At 41.9% G+C, this 13,790-nt stretch overlaps 2 protein-coding genes across 4 annotated transcripts in view; both read left to right on the plus strand.

Moving 5' to 3' along the window:
- Positions 1 to 364: 364 nt before the first annotated feature.
- Positions 365 to 6,791, plus strand: e4f1 (E4F transcription factor 1). Of its 3 annotated transcripts, none has more exons than XM_020636219.3 (14): positions 365 to 506; positions 766 to 899; positions 991 to 1,081; positions 1,512 to 1,693; positions 1,823 to 1,943; positions 2,035 to 2,187; positions 2,341 to 2,528; positions 2,671 to 2,907; positions 3,139 to 3,253; positions 3,391 to 3,608; positions 3,717 to 3,915; positions 4,006 to 4,169; positions 5,185 to 5,247; positions 5,753 to 6,791. In XM_020636219.3, exons 1-14 carry the CDS (start codon positions 410 to 412, stop codon positions 6,119 to 6,121), a joined length of 2,331 nt encoding a protein of 776 aa, XP_020491875.2. In that variant the 5' UTR covers positions 365 to 409; the 3' UTR covers positions 6,122 to 6,791. The 3 variants fall into 3 exon arrangements, with proteins under 3 accessions (XP_020491875.2, XP_029133634.2, XP_020491877.2); XM_029277801.2 differs by having other exon boundaries at positions 2,365 to 2,528; XM_020636221.3 differs by having other exon boundaries at positions 991 to 1,072.
- A 97-nt stretch (positions 6,792 to 6,888) lies between these two features.
- grid2ipa (glutamate receptor, ionotropic, delta 2 (Grid2) interacting protein, a) overlaps positions 6,889 to 13,790 on the plus strand; it is a 32,890-nt gene continuing 25,988 nt past the window's right edge. The window contains exons 1-4 of the mRNA XM_029277800.2: positions 6,889 to 8,167; positions 10,348 to 10,601; positions 11,237 to 11,569; positions 11,665 to 11,819. Of these exons, the coding sequence (XP_029133633.2) occupies positions 8,086 to 8,167; positions 10,348 to 10,601; positions 11,237 to 11,569; positions 11,665 to 11,819 (824 nt within the window). The 5' untranslated portion in view covers positions 6,889 to 8,085. The remainder of the gene's footprint in view (positions 8,168 to 10,347; positions 10,602 to 11,236; positions 11,570 to 11,664; positions 11,820 to 13,790) is intronic.

Raw genomic sequence — 13,790 nt, forward strand, 5'->3', positions numbered from 1 at the left:
TTACTGTATTACACAGCTCATATTAAGAGAGCTGCTGCAACCTACAAATGACGCTTGAAGACTATTTTTGCAGTAAGAGCAAAATAGATATACATTTTCACAAAGTTAATGTATAGTCTAATCAGCCTATAAATAAAGCTTATGAACCAAAAACATTAATGGAAGAAATACATGGAAGTGTTTAATATAACGTAGGCTTATATAAATACTTGTAAAGCTGACCGACTCTTGATAATGTGAAATAAATAAATAGACAATTTAATCAATGGGTAAGAAACATGTTTCCCCACCCTGTTAATGAGCAGACACGCTGACGCGACCTTTTGTTGTTATGACTACGGGGTCGTAAATCCGCCATGTTTTCCCTCCTTGTAGCAGCGTTGCGACAGAGACGGAGAACTCGAACGACATGAATGTAGAAAATAATCATACGGCAGAAACAGAGACGGAGCAAACGAAGGACGGCAACGAGACCATCACCATTCAAACTACACTGGGAGATGAAGGTTTGATATCCTACTTGCAGAAAAAATACGCAAAAACACATTAAATATTGTGTTAGGGCCTAGCTAACTTCCTCCATCAAGAAAGTTGCTAGCAGCTAGCTGTTATTAGCAACAACATTAGCTTTGTTTTGCTTCCTTGCTGCTGATTGAAGTCCACTCAGTCCGCAGTATTTTTATCAGCTTTGTGGTAGCTGCTAGCACAAATACGTGTAAATGAAGTTTTTTTCATTTTGAATTGTGTTGTTTTTTGTGCTGTCAGATGAAGATGTGCACAAGTGCGGACGCTGTCAGACAGAGTTTTCCACGCTGGAGGCTTTCATCCAGCACAAGCTGCAACACAACTGCAGACGTGTTGAGACACGGGAGGAGGGCAGTCAGGACGCCTGTGAAGAGGTACACACTGTGTTTATATCCACATTTACAACCAGTAATCACTTCAAGAAGAAGAGGTTGAATTCAAGTCGTTTTATTCATTTTTCCACAGGTGACAACAGCCAATGGGAGTCCTTCAGAGGTGAAAACAGCTGAGGGTGCACCCACAGATGAACATGTGGATACCAGTAATGGTGAATGGAGTGAGAAATAATTTCTTCTTTGGATATAACCTCTTTATTGCTATAAATTCAGACTTTTGCAATGTGTTTATTGCGACTATTCATATTGCAACAATTGCGATTTATTGTGCAGCCCTACTCATTTTGCCAATATCTTTTAGCTTTATTTGGTCGACAAAACATTACATACTCATGATGCAGGCAAGAAGTGTACTTGCTAAAATTGCTTTTGTACTGTAAGACAATGTCAAGATTATGGCAACATATGGTCAAGAATGTACCTAAGGTTAGAAAAGGAAAGAAACAGACATCAGCAATTGTTCAGTATTTCTGTTCGAAACAGGATTCAAGCAATAAACTAAAAATAGCATTCAAGATGTTTTTTCAACCGGTTAAATGTTCTTGAATCTACAATGGGATTGAATTGTTATTTTCTCTTTTTTTCTGACAGATGAAAGCATTGATGTCTTGGGTCGAGGTCGCAGGAAGAAAATAGTTTCACATAAAGCAACGGAGCAGTCAGATGGGACCGAAGGATCCATATCAGACAACGCTGATGGTGACAAACCTGTTTACAAACTGAACAGTGACGGACGCTACATTTGCCAACTTTGTGATAAGACTTTTAAAACAGTGAGTGTGTGTGAGCATGTTTTACCAGAAAACATTTGTTATATGTTCTTCCATAAGTCCTGGAAATAAGAAACGTTACAGTTTATAACTGTTGCAATGTTCAGTAATACAATTTTTTTTATCTCTTAGACCAACATCCTGAGAACTCACATGAAAACGCACAGTGACCAGAAGAACTTCTCTTGTAGTCTTTGTGGGACCTCCTTCCGCACTAAAGGCTCCCTGATTCGTCACAATCGACGTCACACTGGTGAATATAGCTAGAGGAACTGTGTTTGTCTTGATGTACTCTAGTCAGTTCTTCCAAATGATAACACAACCTTCTTCCGGTTTTCTCGCAGACGAGCGGCCGTATCGCTGTAACTTGTGTGGCCAGTCCTTCAGAGAGTCGGGGGCCCTCACCAGACATCTTAAATCCCTCACACCCTGCACGGAAAAGATCCGCTTTGTTCAGTACAAGGAAATCTTGGTCAGCAAAGATGGAGTACAAAAAGGTAAGGTTTAAATCTTGTGCCAAATCTGTTTTTGCTGAAGATGTTAGCTTGGTGATAACTCATGTTTTATTTAAAAAAATACTCATGAGATTTAACTGTTGGTGAAGTACTTGTGGTTTTCCAAAAGTTGGCTGTTTTGGCTGAATTGTTCAGGGGTTGACGATAATCCTGCTGCAGTGGCAGGCCAGCAAGAGGTGGTGGTTTTGGAGCAACAGCAAGAGGAGCAGGAGATGGTGGAGGCTCAAACTGCTGTCGTCAGTGTTGTAGAAGCTGGTTCTCAAGAGGTCCTTCATCGGGTCCACTTCACCATGGAGGTGGACGGAACAACGCAGGAGCAGCAGGTGAGCAGAGAAAGGGTTCAAATCGAGCTTAAAGTCCTGCATGTAACACACAAAACAAACATTCTCTCCTTAAAGTTAAATTTGTTGCATAAATTATTTAAAAAAAGTGGAGCTTAAACTCTTCTGCGTTGTTTGTGGCCAGGTTGTGGTAGAGCAGTCTCAGGCGGAGGCCCTGGCAGCTGCAGCAGCAGCAGGAGACAACCTCATCTGCCAGGCCATCATCAACTCTGGCATTGCACTGGGGACAGAGGAAGCCGTGATCGAAGAACCCCAACAGGCTACTGAGGAGATGCATGAAGAGGATTCTGACTGTCCTGATGTTGAGGAAGGCATCGATGAGATCCATGTGAAGGAGGAGTTTGTGGAGATGGAAGCAGAAGTAAGGATAGCAGTAATTGAGATTGAGCAGTTCTTTAAAAACACGACCAACATTGGTTCCACAATAGCTTTCCGATTCAGTAATGTTTTTCCTGTTGTTTTTGATAGACATATGATCTCTCTCTTGATTGCAGATGTATGTTTTGTGTCCAATAGTAGAGAGCCTGGGCCTGTGTCTGGTGATGCACTGACTATTTTCACATGTTTTACTTGTCTGTTTTTACATTTGCAGGAAGAAGAAGAAGATGACAGTATTCAGACAATCTCAAAACTGTACCAGTGTCCTCACTGTAACCGCTCCTTCAAGGGACTGAATTACTTTCGCTTTCATGTTAAGGGCCATTTAGGTAATTAAAAACCTTTTATAATGAATCTCACTCCTTGCCTTCTCAAAATATGTAACCAAAAGAAAGCAGCTGCTGGGTCTGACCCCTTTAAAAAAACTACAGCTACAGATATATTTGTGACCTCTCTGTTTCTGCAGGTTACAAGCCTTTTAAGTGCACATTATGCCACAAGGAGTTCCTGACTGGTTACCTGCTGAAGAAACACATGGAGGTGCATGTCAGTGAGAGGAGGTACAAGTGTGGCGAGTGTGGCAAGCTGTACAAAACCATTGGGCATGTACGTGAGCACATGAGGGCCCACTCGGATGAAAGACCCTACCAGTGCTCCAGATGCAGCAAGGGATACAAGACCAAGGTAAATCTTATACTTTGTACTCTCAAGTTTTATTTCATGTAGTATTTTGTTATTCATCCTTCAGGAACATGAAAGGCACTCTTTAACATATCTTTTTGTCCTGCTCAGAATGCCTTGCAGGTGCATCAGCGGACCCACGGGGATGAGAAACCTTATGTGTGTCAGTTCTGCATGAGAGGCTTCAGGGAGAAAGGATCTCTGGTGCGACACATCCGCCATCACACGGGGGAGAAGCCTTTCAAGTGTCCAAAATGCAAAAGAGGCTTTGCTGAGCATGGGACTCTTAATCGGCATATGCGTGCTAAAGGTGAGTGTGATCGACGGTCAAAAAAAGAAACGTTAAAGGAAACAGGTTTTTTGAAGCTAATAATGGCACACCTTTGTGTTTTTCCACCAGGAGGCTGCCACAAGGACGATGCCAGCGAGCAGCAGGATGCAGTAACAGAAGAGCAGGCGTCAGTGGACAGCCTCGCTACAGCAGCCATCATCTCGGAGGATCCTCATGCCGTCCTGGTGGAGTTTTCCTCAGTGGTGGCAGACACACAGGAGTACATCATCAAGGTGAGCGTCGAGGAAGCAGGGCTACTACCTCACATAACAACTTAGTGTTGCTTTCAGGGTCATTCATGTGAAGTTAGTTTTGAGATCATTCTTCTAACATTTGTGAGAAATTGATTGATTTCCTGATTGTTATCAATGGCTCAGCACTTTCCAACATTTCAGGACCGTTATAAAGGAAAACCTGTTTTGACTGAAGCAAGGATTAAACTTGTCTATGAAGATGAGTTACACCAAACAGAATGAACTGAAAATAGCATTTTAACTACACATTTAAAGGCACATTTCTCATTTTTAAGTAAAAGCTGAAAAGTAAATCATTTGCATTGTTCAAAAATAATACTGCAGAGCTTATGATTACAAAACATGTTGAAATTGAAATTGTGAAGAAATAATATCAAGCAACACACAATTTAAAGCCCCAGACAAAATACCGAGATTATTCCTGTTTTTATAAAGATATATTTAAGCATCTGTGGACCTGGACAGAAAGACTACAATATTTATTTATACTAAGATTAATGCACATAGTTACATTTCAGTCATTTTTTATTTTTGCACAATGATAAAAACACTTCACAACAATAGTTTTTATGAAGGTATACCATTAAACACTTTTTGTTTCCTAAGTTAGAAAACAGCTCTGCCTGTGAAGATAAATGATTCAGTCCATCTGATTATGTGTTTGTTTCATGTCCATGGTCGAGGGAACACTGGGGATTAGTTTATTGATTGTTACAAAGTTTACTGAATGTAGGACGGTCATTTCTTTTCAGTTTAAACTGAGTGACGTATGTTGGAGTCTTTTCATTACACATCTGAAACAAAGAAATGTATCCTCCAACAGCTTGAATTCATAATGTCTTCATGAAGGAGAAAGGTTGTTGCATGACTCGTTTGCGGCCATATTGACTTATTTTGTCCTTTTTCAAAGGTTTTTCATACTAGTTGGTGGTTAAGAATTTATTAAAATGTGTATATATACTAACGTCTTCTTTTTCATCTCTTTGTGCTCTAGACTCAAACTGAAGAGGAAGTGCAGGAAGAAGAGGTGACACTCATTCAAGACGGACAGAATGAGGTCAGTATTTAAAAATCCACAAAGATGAGAAAATCAGAATCCCCCCGGCAGAGTGTGAGAATCTTTATAAATCTAAATGTGGATGCAACTCCTCATTTCATGACCATTTATCCAACAAACGTTTCATGATTTATCCACTGATGATATTGTCAAAAATGTCAAAGAAAGAGAACAATTCTCTTTTTAAGTCCCAGAGCCCAAAGGGATTTCTTCTTATTTCTTTCTTGTTAAGGTAATAGTCTTAAACCCCAAAATAATGTACAGTATGTGCATTTTCAAATGATAGAAAATAAGTAGTAAATCCTTACATTACGAATATGGAACCAGCACATTATTTTGACATATTGTCTTGATGAATATCTAAAAAATGGAACATTAACTGTATAGGTGTACATTTTATTAATCTAGTAAACATTTGAACCTCTCAAACACAAAAAGTGACCATAGCTCTTAAGTGTATTTTCAGTCACTAATAACCTTTTTGCATCAACCCTCTCTCTGCCAGATGGGAAATCACATCATGAAAGTGGTGCAGCGAATCGTTAGCCAGTCCCAAGGCACAGGCAGCCCCCAGATCATCGTGCGCAACGTGGGGACGGACGAGGAGGGCCCCACCATCTCCGACTGTGGCGACACCATCACCATCGCCACACCCGAGAGCCTGACGGAGCAGGTTGCCATGACGCTGGCCTCCGCCATCAGCAACGGCTCGCTGCTGGCCACGGCGGGGGGCGGCATCGAGACGGCAGACACAACGGTTACCGTGGTTACCACAGAGGACGCAGTAGATCAGGGAATACAAGTGGTGCAGCAGCAAGAGGAATATGTCATCACGTCTCCAGAGGAGGTGGAGATTCAGACTGTTGTTGTATGATGGAGGGGGAACCTCACTGGACAGTCGAGACTTTGTACCGGATTATTTGAAGAGTGTGTATGAGCGTCATGTGTGAGACAAGACTGCAAATCAAAAGGCCAAAGTGTTCATAGAGTCTACGTCTGTGGGACACATTAAGAATGAATGCATGAGGACTACATAGTTCTATCATGTTTTTATTTCTCGCTGGTGGATGTACTCAAACGGACGCGGCCAAATTACATAAGCTAATGATTTGACTTTCACCTTTTTCAACAGCCTAAAAAAAAACTAACTTGATTTATTTTGTACAGATTTCATTTAAATGCCGGAACGTATTCATCTTCTATTAGATGATACAAACTGGACATGTCTACGCCTTTGATCTGCATCAAAAAGTGAAACTCCTTCTTTAACCACCTAAGATGTTACTTCAGCTCTCTTCTGTCTGCGTCAGCTGCAGTCAAGTTAAAAAGCTCTTCACCTGCGCTGTGACAATGTGATGCCTTTAGAAGATCGGCTGATTGCGCGTGTGCTTGCAGAGTTTTTTTTTGTTTTTTTTACCAGTCAGGGAGAGCGTTTTGGTACCCAGCTGCTCCTCTGAGCTGGTCAAACATCTTTACACCAAACATCAAATTGTGTTCAGTTCCTTTAAGTAGCCTTTGCAACAAATAAATGCTATTTTCTTATACACTTGACTATATCTATCTTTTTTCATCCCTTCTTTTTTTTGTCCTGTCAGTATTTGCTAATTTATTGCACTTATTAGAAACTTGTGATTTTTTTGTGTTTACATTTGTTTTCAAAAATGATGTTGATGGTGACACAAAACAGCAGTGAAGACTGTAACATTTGTTGGAGTCCTCCCTGAAGTGACGTCATGTTTCTATCTTGCAAACAAATTTTTTTAAAGCGTGTATATTTAGGATTAATGTGTTTTTTTTCTCACGTTCACAGAAAGACATGATGTGAGCTGTTTCATCTTTTTATTGTTCTGGTTCATGGTCAAGTTTTGCCGACCTTAACTTAGAGCAACTAAATATAAGCCTATTTTTTGACCTGTGTCTGTAGGTCTTATATGCTGTTATTTTCATCATTCTGTGAAGCAGTCTTATTTTGCTTCTTTTTTAGATGTGTGTGTGTCTGTCGAATGAATGTCAGCTACCGTCTCCTCATGGGCGACCACCTGCTGTGAACCCACTCACACCTGCCAGGTAAAAACACACATTTACTGTTTCACCTCCCTCTGGGGCACATGTAGGCACCATGAGGATTGTGCTTTGAGGCATTCTGCTTAACTTGTGTTAGTACTTTCATTGCCATGCTTTTAGTGTTGTATTTGGTGTGTAACCTTGAGCGTATCTTCAGGCTACATCGCTGTAACTGGTGCTCCAGTACTCGGGTTAACACAGCCGCTATAATCAGAGAAATGTCCCTGGCTGGTACGCTGCACAGTTTCTGGGTCAGTCCTCAGCCCTCTGAGGGGGCCCCATCCACATGAGCAACAGAGAGCGAGGGTGGGAGAGAGAGAGAGAGGGAGAGAGAGAGAGCGGGTAAGGTATTTATAGAAAAATGGGGCTTCGCTGTACCTTTTCTTGCAAAGAACCATTTCAGAAGAGCGTGTCCCAGTTTTCTGATTGTCGCTCAGCTTTAGGCTTTGGACTGAGGCTGAGGCTGGTCTGCCTCACCCAGGATGGAGAGCCTGACTTCAAGACCCTCTCTGCTCTCCGCCAGGCTCCCTCACCTGAGCTGCAGACTGCTGGTTCTCTGATTGAGAACAAAGGGAGGCATTGAACCTGATAACCTACAGATGTGACCTTATAGGAACACTTGATTTGGCCAGCTGGGTGGAGGCTTTTGGAGGCAGTGAGCTCAGGTGAGGAGCGGCTCGAGGGTGTCTGAGGGCACCCTTCAGCTGCGTCGACCTCCAGGCCGGGGGCGAAGGGAGGCTGGCCGGAACGTGCCCTGCCGCAAGCCGGGCAAGGATGAGGCGTTTCCTGAGCAGAAAGGGCCGCTTCTCCCTGCGCCAGAGTAAGTCTGGGACCCGGAGTGCCTCCAAAGATTTCTGTAAGTATTTCTCTGAATCCTAATTTTGTTACATGATGTCCATGAAATTATTTATCTGCAGGAGGTGGAATAAAGACTAGATATAAAGCTGAGGTTGTATATCTTGGTCGCAGGCTGCAAAAAAGTGGACAGAGAAGTTTTGACATAAATTTTGAGTTGCTTGTGTTCTGTGTTAGGAGAAAAGATTGTGATCCACAGCCTCATGTCAGTGATTTCCCAATCTATTTGAGATCAATAATCAGCTGCAGTTTGATTTTTCCTCTCAGCGAGCTGACAACAACTTCTGTGGCTCTTTGAATTTGAAGAAATGTTTTATTCACTCAGCCGCATTTCACTTTGAACACATCACCCTGTGCTCCAGTAAGATGTGATTTTTCTCCCCCCCCCATCAAAGCAGATCTGACATTTCTACGCTGCTCTGCAGAGTCTTGCACAGCCGTATTTTCTCACTTCTTTTGCATGTCTTTGTTACTCTTCCTGCTTCCTGTCTCTAATTAAGTCTTCTGTCTTAAGCTCCCTCTGTCTCCATCTTTCTGCGCCTCTGATCATGTATAAAAAAAAAGAAACCTGAGCAGTTTGCTGCAGCAGATTTGATGGATGACTGTGTGCAATTGTTTTTGTACTTTGCAGCTTTATGATTTTTATTATGTAAGTGTGCTCGGTTGTATTTCCCAACCTCAAGTTCTTGAGTTTCTTTCTAATTTTCCTCTTTGGACTTATTTAGTCATGCAAGACACGGAGAGTGGCAATGCAACCTTGTACTGATGTAAAACATGTTTTATCCTATTTGCAGATTCAGTGAAGGTTCTTCTTCAGTCCTTTTGTTTTAAGCATCATTGCAACAGCAAGGTGAAAGTACAGAGTGAGAATTTGTATAACAAATGAACCAGAAAGCACAAGTTTTGAGGTTCCTTCAGTTTTTGTAGTCCACAATAAAATGTGTTTTGAGGATGTTTTGTGAGACACTTTCAACAGAAAACATCATAATGTGAGCTGAAAGATCCCCATAATGTCCCACATACATCCCTGGCTGTAGATGAAAGGATATGAAGTGAGCCTGCCGGGACACTTCCTGCAGGAGAATGAGGCCAGTGACCAGGGGAAGGCCATCAGTTCAACATGTGGGCTAGATACTGACAGTCAGAAATAACCTGCTTCACTTCCTTTTACTCTCACTCAATTTACAGATGACCAAACTACCAATCTAAAAATGCTTTGTTGCACGACTTCAGTGTCTTTTTATCTGTCGCTTCATTAAATAGACCAGTGTACCTGCTGCTTACAGCTACACCGCTGAGATGCCCTATTTAAACCAGTAGAACATTTGACCTTCATTTTTACAGCTCACAACCTGCTGGCTTGTCTGAACAGCTTGCACTAGATACAAACATTATGATACACTCACATGACATAAATATCATACAAGCAGTGAAACATTTCAGCACTATTAAAAACTATTAAAAGCCTATCAGAGACAGCGTTCTGACTGAGACCGAGCATTTAAAGAATATTCAGTGTGAGGGATTCACACCTTCATCTCCGCCTGTTTGTACTACTCAGGCGTCACTTACAGTCCAATATGGCACTTGTCTTTTAACACTTACTAAACATTAGTACAATCCTGGCCTCCATACTCTTTAACTTTGTTTGTTTTTAGGATTCATTTAAAGATCTTATTGCTTGTTTTTAAATTTTAAAAAGGGTTAGCAACTCAGTGCATATCTGACTTTCTGCACGTCTACACCCCCTTGAGGTGATTGTCTGCTGTTTCTTGTCATCCCTAAAGCTAGGCTGAAAAACCAGAAGTGACTGTACCTTTTCAACAGGGGCCCCCAAATGATAAAACGAGCTACCTCCCAACATACAAATCTACCCCACCTTTACAACTTTTAAATCACATCCTAAAACCAAATTTTATATTTGTTGGCTTTTAAATCAAGATGAGAGGGGTGTGGTCTCTGTCTTTCTGTGTCTTTTTGTGTTTTCTTTATAACTGAATCTTTAAGGTGGTTTACTGACTGAAGTGTTTTAAGTTTTGATTTATTTTAAAGGGGTTTTATATCTGCTGTGCTTTATTTATTATCTTTTATTTAAGTGGATGGTTTGGGATATACTCTAATGAGGATCTTTGAACATGTTTCAACATGAACAGAGACTAGTTGATACTGTCCTTTCTCCAGACCTCGGCCTTCCAGCCACCAATCAGAACTGGCCCGAGGCGTTTGGCTTCCGACTGGGTGGCACTGGGCCCAGCTACATCCTATCCGTGGTGGAGGGCAGTAGTGCCTACCTGGCTGGCCTGCAGCCCGGAGACCAGGTGGTGGACATCGAGGGCCAGGATGTGACCAACCTCAGCACACCGGCACTCATCGCTCTGGCTCAGACCCTCAAGACGGTGCCACCCAGCATCGGGGTGGTGTCACGGCTCGAACAGGTCAGCCATCACACACACACACACACAATACCCCCCCACCCCAGGTGACAGTTTTATAAACAGGCTAGAACAGCTTGACTTATTGTCATTACCAACCTAGACATAATATACTTAGAAAAAATACAAAAAAGGAGGTGATCAACCAGCAGCCACAAAAATTCACTTAACAGTCGGCCATTTTTCCTGGAAATCTATCTAGTTTTGGACCGGGTGATAAACCTCCAGTTACTCCACGCTTGCTTTAGGTAATGTTTCCATGCATCCAAAAATGTGCCGCAATATCCATAAAAATATATCATAATCTTTTTTTAATTTTAGAAAAATTAGCAAGAATTTTAGACTAATAACAGAGAGAATTCAGTAATTTTTACAACAAGTTTTTCAGTATCAACGTCAGTAGGTACTTTGCATTCATAAAAAGCAGCAAAGACACGTACAACATGAATAAAAAGAGGAAATTCAAAATATAGTCGCTGCAAATGTGGTATTAAAAGCTATCACTGGAAAAAGCAAAAACAAATAAATTAGTAATCAAATGAAAAAAGCAAATAGAGAAGCTGTGGATTCAAGAACTTAAATGAAGACTGCTGTGGTGAAAACTACACCAACGAGGCGACCGTGTTTTCTCTCCTCAGATTGACATCACTCCTGGCCCTGACGGCCGGTTTGGCTTCACCATCATTGGAGACAGCCCTCTGATGGTGGAGGACTGCATGCCCAACGGTCCAGCTGGTCGCAGCGGCCTCAAAGTCCGGGACTACGTCATGGAGGTGAATGGCATCCCCGTGAAGCACCATGAAACGGCGGCAGCCATGATCAAAGCGGCTCAGGGTCGGCCTCTGCGTCTGGGCGTGCTCAGCATGGCTCGGCGGCCCAAGCGACTGAGCAGCAGCATGAGGGTGTTGTCACAGAGCGGGGACAGTGTCAGGGAGAGTCGTGCTCACAAGGCCATGGAGTTCAATAAGAAAGTAGGTGTGATGCATGTTTTCTTAAAGTAAGTGGATGTGCTTGCTCTTTCATCTCCAGTTTTCTAAATGAACCCATGCCTTTGTTTATCCGTCAGGTGGAGGAAGTGCTCGGAGAGGAGCCAGATGTGAAGGAACAGCTGTTTGAGGTGCTGAAGCAATACGCAGCTGAGAGGGATGTCGAGAGTCTGGCTGAGGCCCTGCCCGACATCTTGATCACAGAGGAGCATCAGCAGCTGATCGACAGCGTCAGGTAGCCTATCAGATTGTACGTCATAACGTGTCTGTGTACATTTGTGCCTCTTGTTTAGACTTTGTGTGATTTACAATTCTCCTCATGTACAAACATTCTTCTGCACTAAAGCAGATTTCTGCAAATTAAATCAGAGGGAGATTTCACCCTGAAACTCAGTTCTGCTGCAGCAGGGGCTTTACATCTGCTGTCAGTATCTATTACTGCCTGGAGAGCATCCAGTACGGTACATTCATGTTTTAGCCAGCAGTGCCGTCTGCAGTCTAAAAAAATGTGTTTGAGAATTTAAAGATGCATTTAAGTCCCTCAAGCTTTTTTGGAAAGAGACTGTGATTTATTTTAAATATAGGGACAACACTGTCTAATGGGCAAATACTGTAGAGACTTCTTGGGTTAGTGAAAGACGAGCTTTATTCAGACGGCTGTTTCAAGCTGCCATATTTACACCCTGTGATGTTTCGCCTTCATTATGAATATTGCAGAGGCGTAATGGGAGTACAAAGTGATCCCCCCCTCTGTACCGTGCATGTTTAACTGTCTATGTGAAGCTCCTGCTGTGCTGTGCGCCAGCAATGACTTTTTTGTTTTGGATTTTGAAAATTAAAAAAGATGAGAGAAGTACACCTATTTACACAAGTCTTACTAAGACTGGGTCACTAATATAACGCCGTAGCAGTATTAGTATGAAATGAATGTACAAAGATGTGACGACGGCTCAGCTTAGTTAAGGCAGTCTGAAAAGGGCTACTGTGTTTCTTAGTTTACATTTTAAGAGGTAGTGATACAACATCAGTACATCTCAAAACGCAATTAATTAGCAGAATAAATAGATTATGGAAGGAAAACTCAATAACGGCCAAGCAAGACCTTCAAACTTTTCCAAATAGAAACAACAAAACAACGTAGAAAAACTTATTAAATCTCAATACAATGGCGTATCATTATGTTCCCATAACTTATTCTAATAAGCTTATTTTGGGATAAAAGTTAAAAGACTAACGGCAGTATTCACGTATGGCATTAACTGCCACAGTCTTTGCACAACTTAACTTAGAGAGAGAGTTTACAGAGTGTAAACCAGAATTTCTCTCAAGGATTGATAAAGTATGTAAAAGATTAGAAATTAAAAGAAGATGCACAATTATGAGCAAAAACTCGTTCATTGCTCCATGAAGTTAATCATTTACAAACTTCCCCCCTCAGGAGGAACTGTTAAAAGTTGGGTGAGTGTAATTAACACTTAAAATCATCTTTAACCTGAAACAGAACAATGACTGCGGCCCTGGGGTGCCAGAGAGTCACTGTGCTCTGTTTCAGGTGCAGCACACCACCACACAGGGGTATTATTGGAGGTTCTCAGCTGAATATTGCATTTCTCCCTCCTCAGCACTGATCAGGAAAACCAAAACCCAGTCTCTCTGCACACACACTTGGCGATATATTCTGTCACTTCCTCTCCTTTTATCTCTCCTCTCACTTGCTCTCTCTGCCTTGATTTTCTTTTCTCTTTCTCCCCGTCAGCTGAGATTCACTCTTTGATACACGCACCACATTTTCACTGGATGCTGTTTATTCCCTCCTCTGCATACAGCGCTAAGCCGCTACAGCCCAGTTAGCTGTTGGTGGTGGAGCCATGCACACACACGAAAACAGAACAACATGCAGATGCTTCCACCGCGTGCACATAGTCCTTGCTTTGAAATTCAATGCTGGAGCTAATTATGACCTGCTGCCTCAGGTGAGTACTGAAAAACTATTTTAACTTGTGTTGACTTTGTAGCATGGAGTGAGGAACTGACCATGAAGGTCTGCCAAACATGGCCATCTATAATGGCACAGTTAAAGTGATTATAATTTCAGCTTCGTAGCGATCAATTTGAATCTTTCCAGGGAATCATATTTTAGTAGCAGTCCTTCCATTGAGGAAACAAAGCTGTTGTTTAGCTTTTTCTGTTTTTCCGTTACATGGCT

This window comes from Labrus bergylta, chromosome 16 (assembly GCF_963930695.1).
Source record: "Labrus bergylta chromosome 16, fLabBer1.1, whole genome shotgun sequence".
Lineage (NCBI taxonomy): Eukaryota > Metazoa > Chordata > Actinopteri > Labriformes > Labridae > Labrus > Labrus bergylta.